Source organism: Lepidochelys kempii, chromosome 2 (assembly GCF_965140265.1).
Source record: "Lepidochelys kempii isolate rLepKem1 chromosome 2, rLepKem1.hap2, whole genome shotgun sequence".
NCBI lineage: Eukaryota > Metazoa > Chordata > Testudines > Cheloniidae > Lepidochelys > Lepidochelys kempii.
Window position 1 is genome coordinate 17,821,796 of NC_133257.1, and position 16,430 is coordinate 17,838,225.

General features: G+C 46.6%; 1 protein-coding gene across 2 annotated transcripts in view; it reads left to right on the forward strand.

Annotated features, from left to right (window-relative positions):
- The first annotated feature begins 221 nt into the window (after nucleotides 1-221).
- Nucleotides 222-16,430, forward strand: part of ADCY8 (adenylate cyclase 8) — a 179,010-nt gene continuing 162,801 nt past the window's right edge. For both annotated transcript variants that reach the window (XM_073330121.1, XM_073330122.1), the window contains exon 1: nucleotides 222-2,553. In XM_073330121.1, the coding sequence (XP_073186222.1) occupies nucleotides 1,660-2,553 (894 nt within the window). In that variant the 5' untranslated portion in view covers nucleotides 222-1,659. The remainder of the gene's footprint in view (nucleotides 2,554-16,430) is intronic.

Consider the following 16,430-nt stretch of genomic DNA (forward strand, 5'->3'; position numbering starts at 1 on the left):
GTTCAGTTCCAAAGTCAGTGCCAAAGAAAGTCAGTGGCCGGCATTCACGGCGCCTCTGAGCCGAGCCGAGCCGACCCCGGGCAGGTCCTGACTCGCCGCCCCTGCACGGGGGATGATTCTGCTGTCACTGGACAGAAGGGGAGGGCAAGAGACTAGAGCCTGACGTCACTGGGCATCAGCTGACCGTGCCAGGGCTCTGCCCGCCTCTTCCAGGAGCAGCCGCGGCAGCCCCGGACACCGCGGCCGGTCTTTACCCCGCTAATCCCGTCTATCCCGGGCGCTAACGCTGCGTGCGCCGCTGCTGCTAATGCCGGCCCGCGGGAACCACTCCGCGCCCTGCTCGCCCGGCCGCCGGCCACGCGCGCCCCGGGGAGCCGCGCTCGCGGCAGGGCTCGGGCTCACATCTGCCTGCAAGGAGCGGGTCTGGATTAAGCCCGGCGGCCCCGAGAGCTCATGAGTTCCCGCCTCGTCCTCGCGGCCGCCAACACTTTTGAGAGCGAGGAAACTCCCGCCCTGCTCTCGCCCGGATCCCACAGCTGGACCGCGGCTGCCCCGGTCACCCCCGAGGGCGGCTGGAAGTGAGGGCGCCCGGTCTCGCCTCTTTCCCCGGCCCGGGGGCAGGTGGCGGAGCCCCTGGATGCTCGGAGGCGCGCCTGGAAGCCCCGGGGACACAACCCGCGCTCCGAGGTGCTCTGAGAGTTGGTTTTGCTTTGTGCAAAGCCCGGCCGTGGCTCCCCGTCCGAGGCTCCCTCCTGCGGGGGCGGGCCCCTAGCCCAGAGCGGCCATCCCCGCCGGACATGTGCAGCTGCAAGTCACCGCTCGCAGGAGAGAGAGAACAAAGTCCCGCTGGGCTGGAGTTGCGTTTGGCAGCCGCTTTCTCCGCCCCTGTCAGCCCGCACGGGAAGATGCTGCTGCCCAGCCCGCAGCCAGGGATGCGGCACCGCTCGTTGCCCTGCCCGTCCCGTGCCCCGGGGCTGCCCGGCCCCCACTTCTAGGTTTCATGAGTGACCTCGGCAAAGACCTTGCTGGGTTGTTTGCTTCTCCGCTCGCTCTTGCACGGATGGCTTCTGCGGCCCGGCGCCTGCGGGGTGACAGCAGGTCAATGAGCCGCCCGCTCCCCGAATCCCGGGGCGAGTAACAGCCGCACCCCGGCGGGCTGAGCTGCCCGGTGGGACCGCCGGGGCTGCAGACTCTGGGGGTGCATGTTGCACCGCTCCGTGCTCCCGCAGCTGGTCCCTGGATGGGACCAAGGCTGCTGCGTCCCTGGGACGTTGCCTCGCTGAGCCTGGGGGCGGGAGGGGGAGGGGGGCGCTTTGCCGGTCCATGGGCCTCTCCTCCTCCTCCTCCTCCTCTCTGCGCTGCGCGGTGCCAAGCCAGACATCACCGCGGCGTGGCTGCACCTGCTAAAAACCAACCGGCGGCAGAGCCAACCAGCCCGCTTCCCTCCCCCGCCCAGCCCCTGTGCAACAAACCAGCCCGCACTCGCGGCATGCGGCAGGGGACCCACCCGGCTCTGCCAGGGGCGGCCGGCGCGCCAGGCATGGGGCCACCCGGCCCCGCCACCCTCCGCTGACCGCCCGCCTCTCGATGTGACACTCGCCCACCCCGACACCCCCTCCTGCTCCCCCCCCCCCGCCACCCCTCTGCCCCCCGGCCGCCATGGAGCTCTCCGAGGTGCGCTGCCTGAGCGACAGCGCGGAGCTGTACACCATCAACCGGACCCCCCCGGGCAGCGGCCGCGCCAGACCCCAGCGCCTGCTGTGGCAGACCGCGGTGCGCCACATCACCGAGCAGCGCTTCATCCAGGAGCAGAGCAGCAGCAGCGGGGGGAGCAGCGGCGGCGGCAAAGCCCTGGGCTCGCAGGACTCCTGCTGCCCCAACCACCACCCCCACCCGCCGCGCCGCCCCTCCGAGCGCCACAACAACGGGGGCACCAAAGTCTTCCCGGAGCGCACGAGCAGCAGCGGGGACCTGGGCTTCCTGCACCTCGACTGCGCCCCCAGCAACTCCGACTTCTTCCTCAGCTGGGGCTACACCTACCGCGGGGTCATCTTCCCCACGCTGCGCAACTCCTTCAAGTCCCGGGACCTGGAGCGTCTCTACCAGCGCTACTTCCTGGGCCAGCGGCGCAAGTCCCAGGTGGTCATGAACATCCTGGACGTGCTGACCAAGCTGACCTTGCTGCTGCTCCACCTGACCCTGGCCTCGGCCCCCATGGACCCCATCAAGGGCATCCTGCTGGGCTTCTTCACCGGCATCGAGGTGGTGATCTGTGCCTTAGTGGTGGTCAGGAAGGACACGACCTCCTACACCTACCTGCAGTACAGCGGGGTGGTGACTTGGGTGGCCATGGCCACGCAGATCCTGGCCGCCGGCCTGGGCTGTGGCCTTCTGGGCGACGGGATCGGCTACGTGCTCTTCACCCTCTTTGCCACCTACAGCATGCTTCCGTTGCCCCTCACCTGGGCCATCCTGGCCGGACTGGTGACTTCCCTCCTGCAGCTCGTCATGCAGCTGGTCATCCCTAGGCTGGCAGTGACTTCCCTCAACCAGGTACCCTCTTCATAAAGTGACAGCCAGCCTGCACTTCTGCCCCAGGATGTGCGGGGGGGAGGGGGATAATAGCCCTTGATTTCTTTAGTCATTGAAATGTGTGTCACTGGGAGGAGAAGGACAAAGATAAGAGACATTGGTTACAGTAAGAAAGCCCCCTGGGAAAGGGAGCGTGGCCTGGGTGAAGCACCTGAATTGGGGCAAGGGGGATGTAGAGGTGGGTTTGCTGAATTCTGCCCCTCCCCCCACATATCTCACTGCTGCCCCTTGAAACACTTTTTGGGGAGAGTGGAGGGGCTTTGGGGTACCCTGTCACTTCTCCGCTCCTCAGTTCAAGCACTGATCCAGTATTTAAAGCACAGGAACTGGGAGGCAGCAATGTTGATGCCTCTTCCCAGCTGTGCTCTGATCTCTGGCAAATCACTTCACTTGTTTGTGCCTTTTGGTTTCCTCACTCTCAGAATTATACCCTACCTCCCAGGGGTGTTGGATGTGTGGAGCATTTTGAGATGCTGGCATGGAAAGTGTTGTAGAAAAGTGTGAAATGTTATTGATGACTTTTTTTTCCCAAAAGAACATAAGAATAGCCATATTGGCTCAGACCAATGGTCCATCTAGTCCAGTATCCTGTCCTCTGAGAGTGGGCAGGGTCAGGTGTTTCAGAGGGAATGAGGGCAGTTATTGCGTGATCCATTCCATGTTGTCCAGTCCCAGCTTTTGGCAGTCAGAGGCTAGGGATGCACAGAGACTCTTGGCTAATAGCTGTTGATGGACATATCCTCCATGAACTTATCTAATTCTTTTTTGTATCCTGTTATAGTTTTGGCCTTCACAACATCCCCTGGCAAGGAGTTCCACAGGTTGACTGTGTGTTGTGTGAAGAAGGGCTTCCTTTTCTTTGTTTTAAACCTGTTGCCTATTAATTTAATTGGGTGACCCCTGGTTCTTGTGCTATGTGAAGGAGTAAATAACACTTCTTTATTTACTTTCTCTCCACCATTCATGATTTTATAGAGCTCTATCGTAGCCTCCCTTAGCAGCTGCTTTTCCAAGCTGTAAAGTTAATCTCTCCTCATGTGCAAGGTCTGAGAGTCAGAGCTGAAGCCCACTGAAATAATGGAAAGAGCCCCATTGAATTCAAAGGGCTTTGGATCTAGTTCTTAGGCAGCCATCTAAACAGTCACCCAAAATTGGTTTGCTGGTAGAGGTGGGTCTTCCTGGGTCAAACAGAAGTGTACAGGGCACTTTGAAGGAATCACTTAGGTCAGGGAGTTTATTGCCTGGTGGAGGTTGTGTGTGCAGTTTATTGGCTAACATACCCCTTGTGAGACCAGCTCAGGCATGAACGTTCTGAAATGTTAACTGCGTAGGGGCAGGAAGGAAGGACAAAGAGAGTAAATTAAGGACTTAATATTACTTTGCACTCCCATAGCCCCTTTTGTCCTACAATCTCAAAATCACTTTACAAACATTAATGTACAAAAATTTGCAACATCCCTGTGAAACTGGGAAATATGATATTTTGCTAAGCTTTTTTCTCCCACTCACTGGGCAGCAATGGAGAACTTAGTCATTTAGATGCTCCTTTCTCCCCTTCTAGAATGTCATGGTTCTGTGGTCCCCGTATTTCAGATAAGATTATCATGTAAACGTGACTCACTAAAGTGGAGAGGGGAGGCCAGGGGGAGTTAATCTGAGCCAGAGGAAAGCACAAAAATAGCATCATTTTTCTTATTTGGAGACAGTATCTAGCCTCATTTGTGTCTTCTGCTGTTGTGGCCACATGACCGTAAGAGACATGCAAGTAGACGGTGTGCACATTCTTACACTAGGAGTTTTGACTAGATTGGTCTCCTGGCAATCAGATGCCTCAAACCAGTCTCATGGCAGCCAGATGATTCTGCTTATGTCATTTAGTACTACAGCTATTCCATTTCATTTATTTATCCTTGACCTTATGGTCACTGCAAGCACTTTTAGGAGCCTTGCCTTATTTCTAATTGCACTCCTTTCCTGTAACAGCTGGTCTGTTTGGCTGCCTTTGCTTGTTAATGTCCAGGCTCTTTATGATTTATATACAGGAGGCACAGTGTGTCTTACATGGCATTAGCTGTTAGAATATGAAATAGTTGTGCTGTACTATAAAGTCTTTGCTGCTTACAATTAACTATAGAAGAAAAAGGAGTACTTATACCAATCAAAATAATTGTCTATGGCAGGTTTTCAAAAATTCCATCCCAATCCACAAAAACCTTAAAGACTAACATTTATTTGGGCATAAGCTTTCGGGCATAAGCTTATGCCCAAATAACTCTGTTCCAGTCTTTAAGGTGCCACTGGACTCCCTGTTGTTTTTGTGGGTACAGACTAATGCGGCTACCCCCTAATACTTGACATCCCAATCCAGTTTCACTTACCAAAATGTACTTCTGTGATCTTTTTTCATTGTGAGTAATACTGTATAATCTGCTTCATGCATTTCAATGCAGTTAACTAGTCTTTTGGGGGGAAGGGGGGGTCATTCATAACATAGACATTTCTTGGGAGAGATACCAATTATCCCTTCTATTTGACAGCACAATACCTAGTCAGTTATATGAATGAAATGCTATTGAACCATGCAAAATGATAAACTACTTGCTACATGATTGTCTTCATGAACTAAAGATATAGAACTGGGTAATAGGCTCCACACACTATTCAGTACATGGGTGTTGTTTTACACTTTACACCTTTAAACCCAGTTATTTAAACTATCAAATTATAAATCGCTTCAGCACGTTTTTCTCCACTAGAATATTTGATTTGACCTGATCCTCCACCTCCGTGCCAGTCAAAAGGATATTAACGTTTATATGACATTTCACGTTTTTTTCTTTTTTCTTCTCTTTTTCTTTCCATTCCCCCCCCCCCACACACACACACTAAGCATTCGCCTGATTTAAGGGAATATAGAGATATTTAAGAATATAAATAGCTCTCTCTACCCCCTACCCCATCAAAAAATGTTTCAGAGAATACATAGTTTAGATGATTTTATTTTTTGATCTTGTATTAAAGTGGAGGAGGAATGGAATAGTAAGTAAAGCCAGAGCTGGCAGGCCTGTGACCTCTATTTACACTGGGCGCTCTCCTCTGGCTTTTGGTGCTGAACATCCTTTGCCTTTCTATTTTTGGATGTAGAACACTTTCATTTGGCTCCCTCTTGTGGTTTCTTGTTACTTCCAATAGCAGCTTCTCTCATCTCCCAGCTTAATTTGATATTTACTCTGCCAGTCCAAATGGTTGGCATGATCCTGCCAGGTGCTTAGAAACCCCTGCAAGGCACTGAATGCCCTCAGCTCCTGTGAAGTAAATGGGAGCTGGGTGTGCTCAGTACCCCCACAGAATTGGACCTATTGTCTACATGATAAGGTGTCTCTAAGGTGCCACAAGTACTCCTTTTCTTTTTATGATAAGGTGTAGGTTAGGATAAGTTTACGGGTACTGCACTAAGACGCAATCAGGTATTGCACTAAGACAATGAATTGTAATTCAAATCACATTATCTACCTTGTACACTTTATGGATTTCTTGCATGGTAAAGTCAAGGAACAGGAAACCATTAAACAATATTTATTGCATAGGGGCAGCACATTATAAAGTCATAGTGATGTGATGGCTGCCCTATCATGTAGTTTAGAATAACTCTTATTGTTATTCTTATCATGTCCACAATGTACGAGGCTCTGTACACTCACATGGGAAGATACAGCCCAAAGGGTCGCTTTGCACTGTTATAGCCATTTTCCCTCTGAGGCTTTCAAAGCATTTTAAAATTATTAATGATTTAAGCCCCATAACACTGTCAATATTATTTTACAGATAGGTGCAGATAGTTTAAATGACTTGCCCAAGGTTATACATTAAGTCTGCAGGAGAATTCAGCTATCCTGATCTTCCAGATAAAACTGTCTCTTTTATCATATGGTTTATTTTACCTGGTTGTAAACATCAAATTCACTGACCCGTGACTATCTAATAATATTACATGCAGTGTTGTCACAGCTGTGTTGGTCCCAGGATATTAGTGAGATAAAGAGGGTGAGATAATAAAAGATAAAGTAAAAATAAAATATATTACCTCACCCATGTTGTTTCTCTAATAATGTTCTGGAAGCTGTAATAATTTAGCCATCTGGATAGACAGGAAGGTGTGTGGGTACCTACATTAGACCAGCTACATGAATTAAAATATGCCAGGAAAGATGGAAAAGACAGAGGGTGAAATTCTGAGTTTTTCTGGAAATAAGAGGTTTTCCATTGACTTCAATGGGGATTTCATGCAGGGAAAATATTGCGCACAGTACTGAATACAATAGCATGGTCTATAGCGTAGCTAATTCATTAGCTTATCCAGTAGTATCTATGTGGACAATGAGTCTGATTCTTTTCTTACTCACACTGGTGTAAATCAGGAGTAATTCCATAAAAATAATGAGGTTATAGTGGTGTAAGAGGGGAGTCAAGTACCAGGTGTCCTGTTTTCTCTTTATCCTAATTAATTACACTTTTATTGAGAAGCACATACTCAGATGCAGCTGAAAGTCTTCAGTCTTCAGACACACAGAGCTTGCCTTTTGGGGTAGCTGTGATTTTTGTTATTTAAGGCACACATTTTAATGCATATAAATATTGCCCACAGTTCACCGTTTTCTCCAATAGTCATTTGCAAGAGGTTATGTGAATTTCCCTGCACCGCTTTTCCAAAATATTATTTAACCTCTGATTTACTTATAGCACTTTAAGGGAGAAAGTGGGGGAGGGGAGGAAGAGAGAGAGAAGTGAAATGAGAAATGAGATAAAGAAAACAAAATTAGATCTACTCAAGCCCAGTTCTGCAAGGTGCCCAGCACCTATTGGAAGATTCTGAGAATTCTCATCTCCCACTGACTTCCAGTTGAGAGTGTTGAGAATTGTACAGGCAATGTTCAATACTTGCCAGGGTTAAAGCCCACAAAGAGGGTCTGATCCCATAATCCTGATGAAGGCAAAGCTTCTGTTGACTTCCCTAGGAATTTTCCCTGAGTAAGGGTTGCAAGATCAGGCTCAAAGTCTTTACCCCGCTAAAAACATAACTCTCATTTTTATTCGGTCAGCTACTGTGATGTGGTGATGTTTGCTGCAGACATTCCTATAAACGAATTCCCAGAGAGTGTCTGTTTGTATTGTATTTATGATTGTGTTTTCTTCTATTGAATTATAAAATATAAAGAGTAAATTATCTGCGTCAGGAATATAGAGAAGAATAAACAATTCACTGCATTTTATATTAATATACAATACAGGCAGATGATGCCATAGATACGAATTCTGATAGGCTGCAAAATAGTCATGTAAATCATGTACATAAACTGGATTTTTATGCTCCACTCCTGCAACCATTGTTCATGTAAGTCAATGAGCCTACCCATGTGAGAAATAGCTACTCACACTGATGGCTTGGAGGATCAAGTCTAAATTACGTACATTAAACCAGGCTTTTAAAAAGAGTTAAGGAACACTACCAAGATTAGTTAGACCTGTAATTTGATCCTTCTATTAATAAATATCTTTGCAGAGGCTATGCAGTTCTTTAGATTTATATAGGTTAGTTTTTTTCCAGACATGTTTCAAAGTTATTATAAAAAAAAGATGACAAATGGCAACCTTACAGTAACAAACTAGTGTACATACTTAATGGGACTAAAAGATTTTGTAAACACATTTCACCTTCATTATTTCCAATAATTTATTGTTGATATCAGTGTGGGAATTTTGCCAAATACCTTGGCAGTATCCTTTAAAATATTTTAGTCTAAAATTGTTTTAAAGACCAAGTTGAATTTGAAAGTCAAAAATGATTAAACTGTTTCACTCTTTAGCCCTAAAGCCTCCTTCATAGTACAATTTACTGTCAAGTTTTACTGCCATTTTTTACCTGGGGTGATTTATAAACTGATTGTATTTTTTTAGAATGGATTATGACCTTGTTTTTATATCCCAACGGGTATCAGTGGGTCAAAGCATAATTAGATTAGAACTGGATATACGTTTCTCTGGAGCAGCTGCAATAATGTGCCCCATAGGACAAATGCATTAGTCATATTTACAATTTGATGATTAATTGCATTTTGAGAGTTCATCAGAAATGGAGTAATCCAAGCAGGAACATGGAAGCCTGTTTTTATCACTAAGCTTTATCACTGAGTTTCAGACAACAGCAGAACTCTAGGGCACTTGCCCTCAGTGGAGGTGAGTACGATCATTTTGATAGATTATTGTCAAAATCGCTCTGATGATGATTTTTTTTCCCCATGATCAAAACAAGGGGATATGCTGGTTTGGCCAAAATAGCAACTTCCAGCAAAAACCTCTTGTCTGCTAGCGTAGTGCACCAAGGTAGTTATTGATCATGAATGGATCGGATTGGCATGGTCCTTTTTCAGATGTGCAAGAAATTAAAGGAGGATAACATCCCCATACTCAATCCTGTATTCATGCCTGCCCAGCCTGTGAATCTGGCCATGGCTTGGAAGGAGGAATAGCTGCACCTATTCAACTGATACTTCCCTCTGTAAGCAAGTGGGAGGAGAGGAGGCCCAGAGTGGGGTGCGGGAGTTCGGGCTCTTTCCGCATCGCTACAAGAGTAGCTGGCAAGGCACACATTGGGGTAAGCTGCTGTATGGAATGGAATGAAATAACTTGTTTCCAGAGTAGGAGAGCATGGTTCTCTGAGATGTTTGGTCTGCTCCTGGGGCAGTATAGCTACCTATCACCCCCCTAACTCAGGGCAGGCTGTAATATTACAGGCTAGCCCAGTGCCAGGGGCACATATGAAAAATATGTCAGTTATTTGTACAATGTAGAGATGAACATTTACAGATCGATTCCAATCTCAGTTACGCTGATGTAAGCCAGGAGTAAATGTGATCAGTCTGGTGTGCAGGGCCTGAACCAGAGAGATGCTAATTCTCCCAATACCCATTGATTTGCTGGAGTTCAACATAGCTTCGAGCCATGCCCAAAGGGGTCTTGCTAGGTGCTGAATGAATGGAAGGCACTCAGCAGTTTGCACAGGGGCCTGATTAAAGCCCACTGAGGTTAATGGAAAGACACCCATTGACTTCAGTGAGCTTTGGATCAGAATATAGGATTGATTTTTCTTTAGGAAAACCAGCAAGATAATTCGGCATTTCTACAAAATGTTAGAAGTACATTCCAGGTTAAAGCACTGATTTATGCTTGGAAACCTGCTCATTCTGTCGTGTATTGGTTTGCTCCGATTTCAGTCATTTGGAATAAATTATGTCAATCTTACCTTTATAAACACCTGAATCTGTATCTGATGATGCTGATGTGCTTCTGCCTAAACTACAAGAGAGCAAATGAAGAAGCCAAGAGCATGTTGCACAATGCAAACTTCCGAAACATACTATCACCTGCTGACACAATAACTTTTCATCATGCAAGTTTTGTTTATAAGCAACTATTTTAAGAAGTCCTTGAATTTCATTTGCATTTCATTTGCCAGCTTCTCCTGCTGCAGGATTTCACACAGTTAGTCTTGCAGCAAAGACTCAGACTTTAAGGCCAGAAGGACCATCATGATCATTGCAGGCCACGGACCCTCATTCACCCAGCCCATAACTCCTGTCTGAGTTACTGAAGTTCTTTTCAGAGTAGCAGCCATGTTAGTCTGTATCCGCAAAAAGAAAAGGAGGACTTGGGGCACCTTAGAGACTAAACAGATTTATTTGAGCATAAGCTTTCGTGAGCTACACGAGAGTTTATGCTCAAATAAATTTGTTAGTCTCTAAGGTGCCCCAAGTGCTCCTTTTCTTTTTGAAGTTCTTTTGTTCTTGACAAATCCATGCTGGCTATTCCTATAACACTATTATTCTATATGTGCTTACAGGCTGATTATTTTTAATAATCGAGAGGAGGGTTGCTGAGTAGTTTAATTAACCACTCCTGCAATGTGGCATTCTGAGAAATCACTGAAGCATTTCAGTGCAGCAACAGCCATTTTATCAGCTGCAGCAAAAAACTGCATTCCTTGCACATAATCCAAAGGGTTTGGGGCTTTGTTTGTTTCTTTGTTTTCTCATCCTGGTGCTCTTAGTATTAATTTAATTCATATTTTCTACCTGTTTTGAATTATGAATCTGAATGCAAAGTGCACATGCATTTCATGATTTGATTATTGTATCTACTGCAATTTTTGATTTTTTACCGGATTTTTTTCCCAACGTTTTACAACGTCATATGCCAAAGTATGTTCTTTTCCTGAGACACCCTACATTGTTTCCAGATGCATCGTCCTCTTGGAGTTAGAGAGTACAATCCCGATTTACCAAATCAATAGGAGCCTCTAATGGGGCCAGGATTTCACCAAGAATATTTCTGATTCTTCTAAACAAGGGCGGAGAGAGAGAGAACTGCAGTATTTACACAGATATCCTAGTTCATATTGTTAGAAGAGGTTTGCATTACAGACACGTGACCGTTCCTCCTTTTCTCCAATCTCTGCTGATTTACTCAGGTGGTCAGTTCTTCAGGGCAGGCACTATCTTTTTGTTCTGTGTTTGTTCTGTGTTGATCCATGACTGGGGCCTGGAGGCACAACTACATACAAATAATTAATAATAATTTGGTAAAGTCTTTCTGTGAGTCAGAGACATAGTGTGGAAAATTATTTATCAAATACTGTCTACCTTAAATGTGCAACAAAGAGATTAATTAAAGAAACAGCTATTTGTTTTCCCATCTCTGTTACTCAAACAAATGAAGAAGATCTATATCATATGTGATTGTCTTATGTGTAGTGCCCTACCAAATTTGTGGCCATGAAAAATGCATCGCGGACCATGAAATCAGGTCTCCCACCATGAAATGTGGTATTTTGTGTGTTTTTACTCTATACTGTACAGATTTCATGGGGGAGACCAGCATTTCTCAAATTGGAGGTCTTGACCCAAAAGGGAGTTGCAGGGGGTTGCAAGGTTATTTTAGAGGGGTTACAGAATTGCCACCCTTACTTCTGCGCTGCCTTTAGAGCTGGGCAGCTGGAGAGTGGCAACTTTTGGCCAGGCGCTCAGCGCTGATGATGGTGCCCCACCACCAGCAGCACAGAAGTAAGCATGGCAATACCATACTATGCCACCCTTCCTTCTGCATTGCTGCCTGCAGAGCTGGGCGGCCGGAGAGTGGCGGCTGCTGACTGAGGGCCCAGCTCTGCAAGCAGCAGCGCAGAAGGAAGGGTGGCAATACCACACCAGGCCGTCCTTCCTTCTGCGCTGCTGCTGGCGGCGGCTCTGCCTTCAGAGCTGGGCTCCTGGCCAGCAGCCGCCGCTCCCCAGCTGCCCAGCTCGGAAGGCAGCGTCGCCGCCAGCCGCAGTGCAGAAGGAAGGGTAGCAGTACCGCAACCCTCCCTACAATAGCCTTGCAACCTTCCCCCACACAACTCCTTTTTGGGTCAGCTTCCCTACAATTACAACACCATGACATTTCAGATTTAAATAGATGAAATCATGACATTTAAGATTTTTAAAATCCCATGACCGTGAAATTGACCAAAATGGACCGTTAATTTGGCAGGGTCCTACTTATGTGAAAGTATTTCTAATGGGTATCAGTGTTAATAATATGTATCTATAATTATATACACATCCTTAGAGACTTCTAATCATTATAGAGATCATTCCAATATGTATTAAATCTAATTTATTATGATAGACATATGTGGTCTTGTATGGGAGGTATTGATATCTCGTGCACATTCCAACCAGGGACTGGGAATCAAGAGTTCTGGGTTTCACTCCTGAATTTGCCACCTGCCATGCTATGTGTGTGACTTTGACAAGTCTCTTTACCTCTCTGTATCTCAGTTTACAAACACAGATATAAATGTATCTTCCAGGGTCCTGTAAGGGTAAATAATTAATGTTTTTGCAAAGTGCTTTGAGAACTTCATGCCAAAGGTGTTATGTAAGTGCCAACTCTTATTATTACCTTGTTGACTACACAAAGTTAGTCTCTGCACCTCACTGTTACCTTTCATTCAAACATATTACCCTTCCACAACAAAGAGCAGGAAGAACTACTCTCTGTTTAGTGTCAACAGTCATTAAGATAAAAAGAAAAGGAGGACTTGTGGCACCTTAGAGACTAACAAATTATTTGAGCATAAGCTTTTGTGAGCTACAGCTCACTAGTGAGGATGATTTCAGAAAAAGTGTTGTAATATGACTTTGTTCTTTATAAAGCAGATCTGATTATATAGTGATGGATTTTCTGTTTTAGGGACCTGGTACTCTTTTACACCACAGCCACTTTATACCCCCATGGCATTGCAGGAGGCCATACAATGGGAGTAAACTACTTGTATGTCCACTTCAAGGCCTCTTTACACAGCCAGAGCTCATGAGGATTCAGCCTTTGGAGTGCAAAGTTTACATGTCCTAGGATGAATCGTCTGAAATTCAATTCATATTGTTTTTCTTCTCTTCTTCATTTCTCTGTTTATTGATTAACTCTATGAAAAAGCCCCTCCCGAACGGAAAATAAGATCTTAAATAAAATAAAACTCAATCGTTCCCATCAAAGATGGCATGGCACTTTCAAGAACACAATTCAGAGATTTGTGAGAAACTGTTTGTCTGTTTAAAGCACCATTGCTTATGTCAGCTATTTGCCTTCCCTTTCCAGCTGCACTGTGAAACTAGAGCAAGGTGGCATAGTTAAAATTAAAAATGCAAATCTTAATGGTTCCCACAGCAATGGTAACTGGGCTGCATTGCCCATATGTAGTATTTTCTATTTGTCTTTTTCTTGTTAAGGACTCAAGCCTTCTAACATTGAAAGTCAATGGCAAAACTCCCATTGACTTCAAAGAGAGAAGGATTGGCACGATAGTTTTATTTTAAATTAAATCTTGAAATTTGCAGATAAAAGCTAAATGTAACAAAAAATATGGAGTGACGCTACTTTGACAGAAGCTGTGATATTGCCAATGTAAATACAGCTTTTGGGTTGATAATGTGGGTAGGGATTGGCTGTATTTGTTAAAATGAAAGGGTCACAATCTCCTTCAGAGAAAACATCTCAGTAGCCCCCTGAGAGTGGCAGCCCCGTGCTTGTCAAGCTGAAAAGAGCATGTGCAATGTTATCACTCCCTGTGTGATGACACACAGCGAATGGGGCTTCAATCATCTTCTAAAAATCTTAACATGCCCACTGAGCATGCTCAGAATTGATTTTCTTCAATAGCTCACAACTTTCTTTTCTGCCAGAAATGTACTTGTCCCTTCATCGTTAAGGAATATTTATATGTACATTTTCAAAATTCAGCCATATTTTTTGGCTACTGCCCTATAAAAAATACCTCAAGTAGCAGCCTAATATTACTCCCAAATTGTATGTTTAAGTGATGGCTGTGATAGCAACCTAAGACGTTTTAAAGTGGAGTTCTCCCCTGAAAAGTAACTTCATAGACATAGCATTAGGGGGTTCCTGTTTATTGTCTGTTAGTGATTTCCACCTCATGGTCCAGATCAATGGGATTGCTCATGTATTTAAAATTATGCACATGTTTATTGGATTGGGGTCTTCCCAAATGGTAAAGTAACTGCCAGCCCTACAAATTCAGTCTGAGATCTGGAAGTGAAGCTCGGTCCTTTCATAGAATCATAGAATATAACGGTTGGAAGGGGGTCATCTAGTCCTGCTCAAAGCAGGACCAACCCCAACTAAATCATCCCAGCCAGGGCTTTGTCAAGCCTTACCTTAAAAACTTCTAAGGAAGGAGATTCCACCACCTCCCTAGGTAATGCATTCCAGTGCTTCACCATCCTCCTAGTGAAAAAGTTTTTCCTAATATCCAACCTAAACCTCCCCCACTGCAACTTGAGACCATTACTCCTCGTTCTGTCAACTGCTACCACTGAGAACAGTCTATATCCATCCTCTTTGGAACCCCCTTTCAGGTAGTTGAAAGCAGCTATCAAATCCCCCCTCATTCTTCTCTTCCACAGACTAACCATCTCAACCATCTGCATAACCTTGTTGCATTCAGTGGATTTGCACATGTGTAAATAAATGGCACTTATTACATAATTCTGTTGGTGATGCACAAGAAGGCATAGAACCCTGAGTTTTCTAGCTGAGTTTTTTAACATAAGTAAAAATCAGTAAAAACATTTTGTGACTAAGCTCAGAAGATTCGACCCTGAAAATACAAACCAAATAAATCTGCTGAATAAGAAAGTGTTATGTTTACATAGACAAGCCGGATCAGCTTCTGATGGTGAGAGAGGCAAGCTTTACTGGATCAGCTTCTGTTGGTGAGAGAGGCAAGCGTTCGCTCGAGCACCTTGCTCTCGGCTCTGGGACCTTGCTTCCTCGTGCGGTCCTAGAACTCAGGCTCCAGCCTGAGCCCGAACATCTACAGCACAAGTTTACAGCCCCTCAGCCTGAGCGCCCCCCCCCCCCCAGAGCCCGAGTCAGCTGACACAGGCCAACAACCGCTGGGGTTTAATTGCAATGGAGACATACCCAGAGATTTACAATTAAATACAAGGTGGAACAGATTGTTTGGCATAAGGAGTTAACACGTATTCTAAAGGACTGTTAAAGGTGAAGTGGCCCATTAACAACTACAAGTCATACCACAAAAAAAAAAAAGGGAATAGTGGGTTACAGATTGTTGTAATATGCCATAAATCTAGTGTTGCCAGGTGTCTGATTTTCGACTGGAATGCCCGGTCGAAAAGGGACCCTGGCAGCTCCGGTCGGCACCATTGACCAGGCCGTTAAAAGTCCGGTCGGCGGTGCAGCGTAGGCCCAGAACTAAGGCAGCTTCCCTGCCTGCCCTGGCTCCACACGGGTCCCAGAAGCAGCCGCCAGGTCCCTGCAGCCCCTAGGCGCGTGGGCGGCCAGAGAGGCTCCGTGCACTGCCCCCACCCCCAGCGCTGGCTTCGCAGCTCCCATTGGCTGGGAACCATGACCAATGGGACCTGTAGGGGCAGCGCCTGTGGGCGTAAGGGCAGTGCGCAGAGCCTCCCTGGCCGCCAATGCACCTAGGGGCTGCAGGGACCTGGCAGATGCTTTCTGGGAGCTGCAGTGAGCCCCGCCAGGACCCCTGCACCCCAAACCCCCTCCCGAACCCCAACCCCCTGCCCCAGCTCAGAGTCCCCTCCTGCATCCCAAACCCCTCGTTCCCAGCCCCACCCAGAGCCCGCACCCCCTGCTGGAGCCCTCGAACCCCCACACACACACACACACTCCAACCCCCTGCTGCAGCCCGGAGCCCTCTCCCACCCCCTGAACCCCTGATTTCTGGCCCCACCCAGAGCCTGCACCCCAGCTCAGAGCCCATACCTGCCCCCCCCCGCACTCCGACCCTCTTCCCCAGCCCGGTGAAAGTGAGGGAGGGTGGGGAAGAGCGGGCAACGGAGGGAGGGGAGATGGAGCAAGAGGAGGACAGGGCCTCGGAGAAGGGGCGGGGTGGGGGCAGGGCCTCCGGAAGGGGCTGGGCACGGTGTTTGGTTTTGTGCGATTAGAAAGTTGGAAACCCTACATAAATCAAAGTGTCTTTATTAAGACCATGATTTTTAGGCCCAAGCAACATTGTGGATTTAAGCTCCCAGGGTCATCCTTTGAACGTGGTGTGCATGTTTCCACTTAGGATGAGGACTGAGAAGTCAGATATGGAGTGATCATTTTGTTGAAAATGGTGCTTTTGTCATTGTTCTATGTGAGAGCATAGTGATTGTCTGGTTTCACCCACATACTTGTTGGGGTGCACTGGATGAGGTATGCTACATGTTGTAATAGGCATGTGTAGGACCCATGAATCT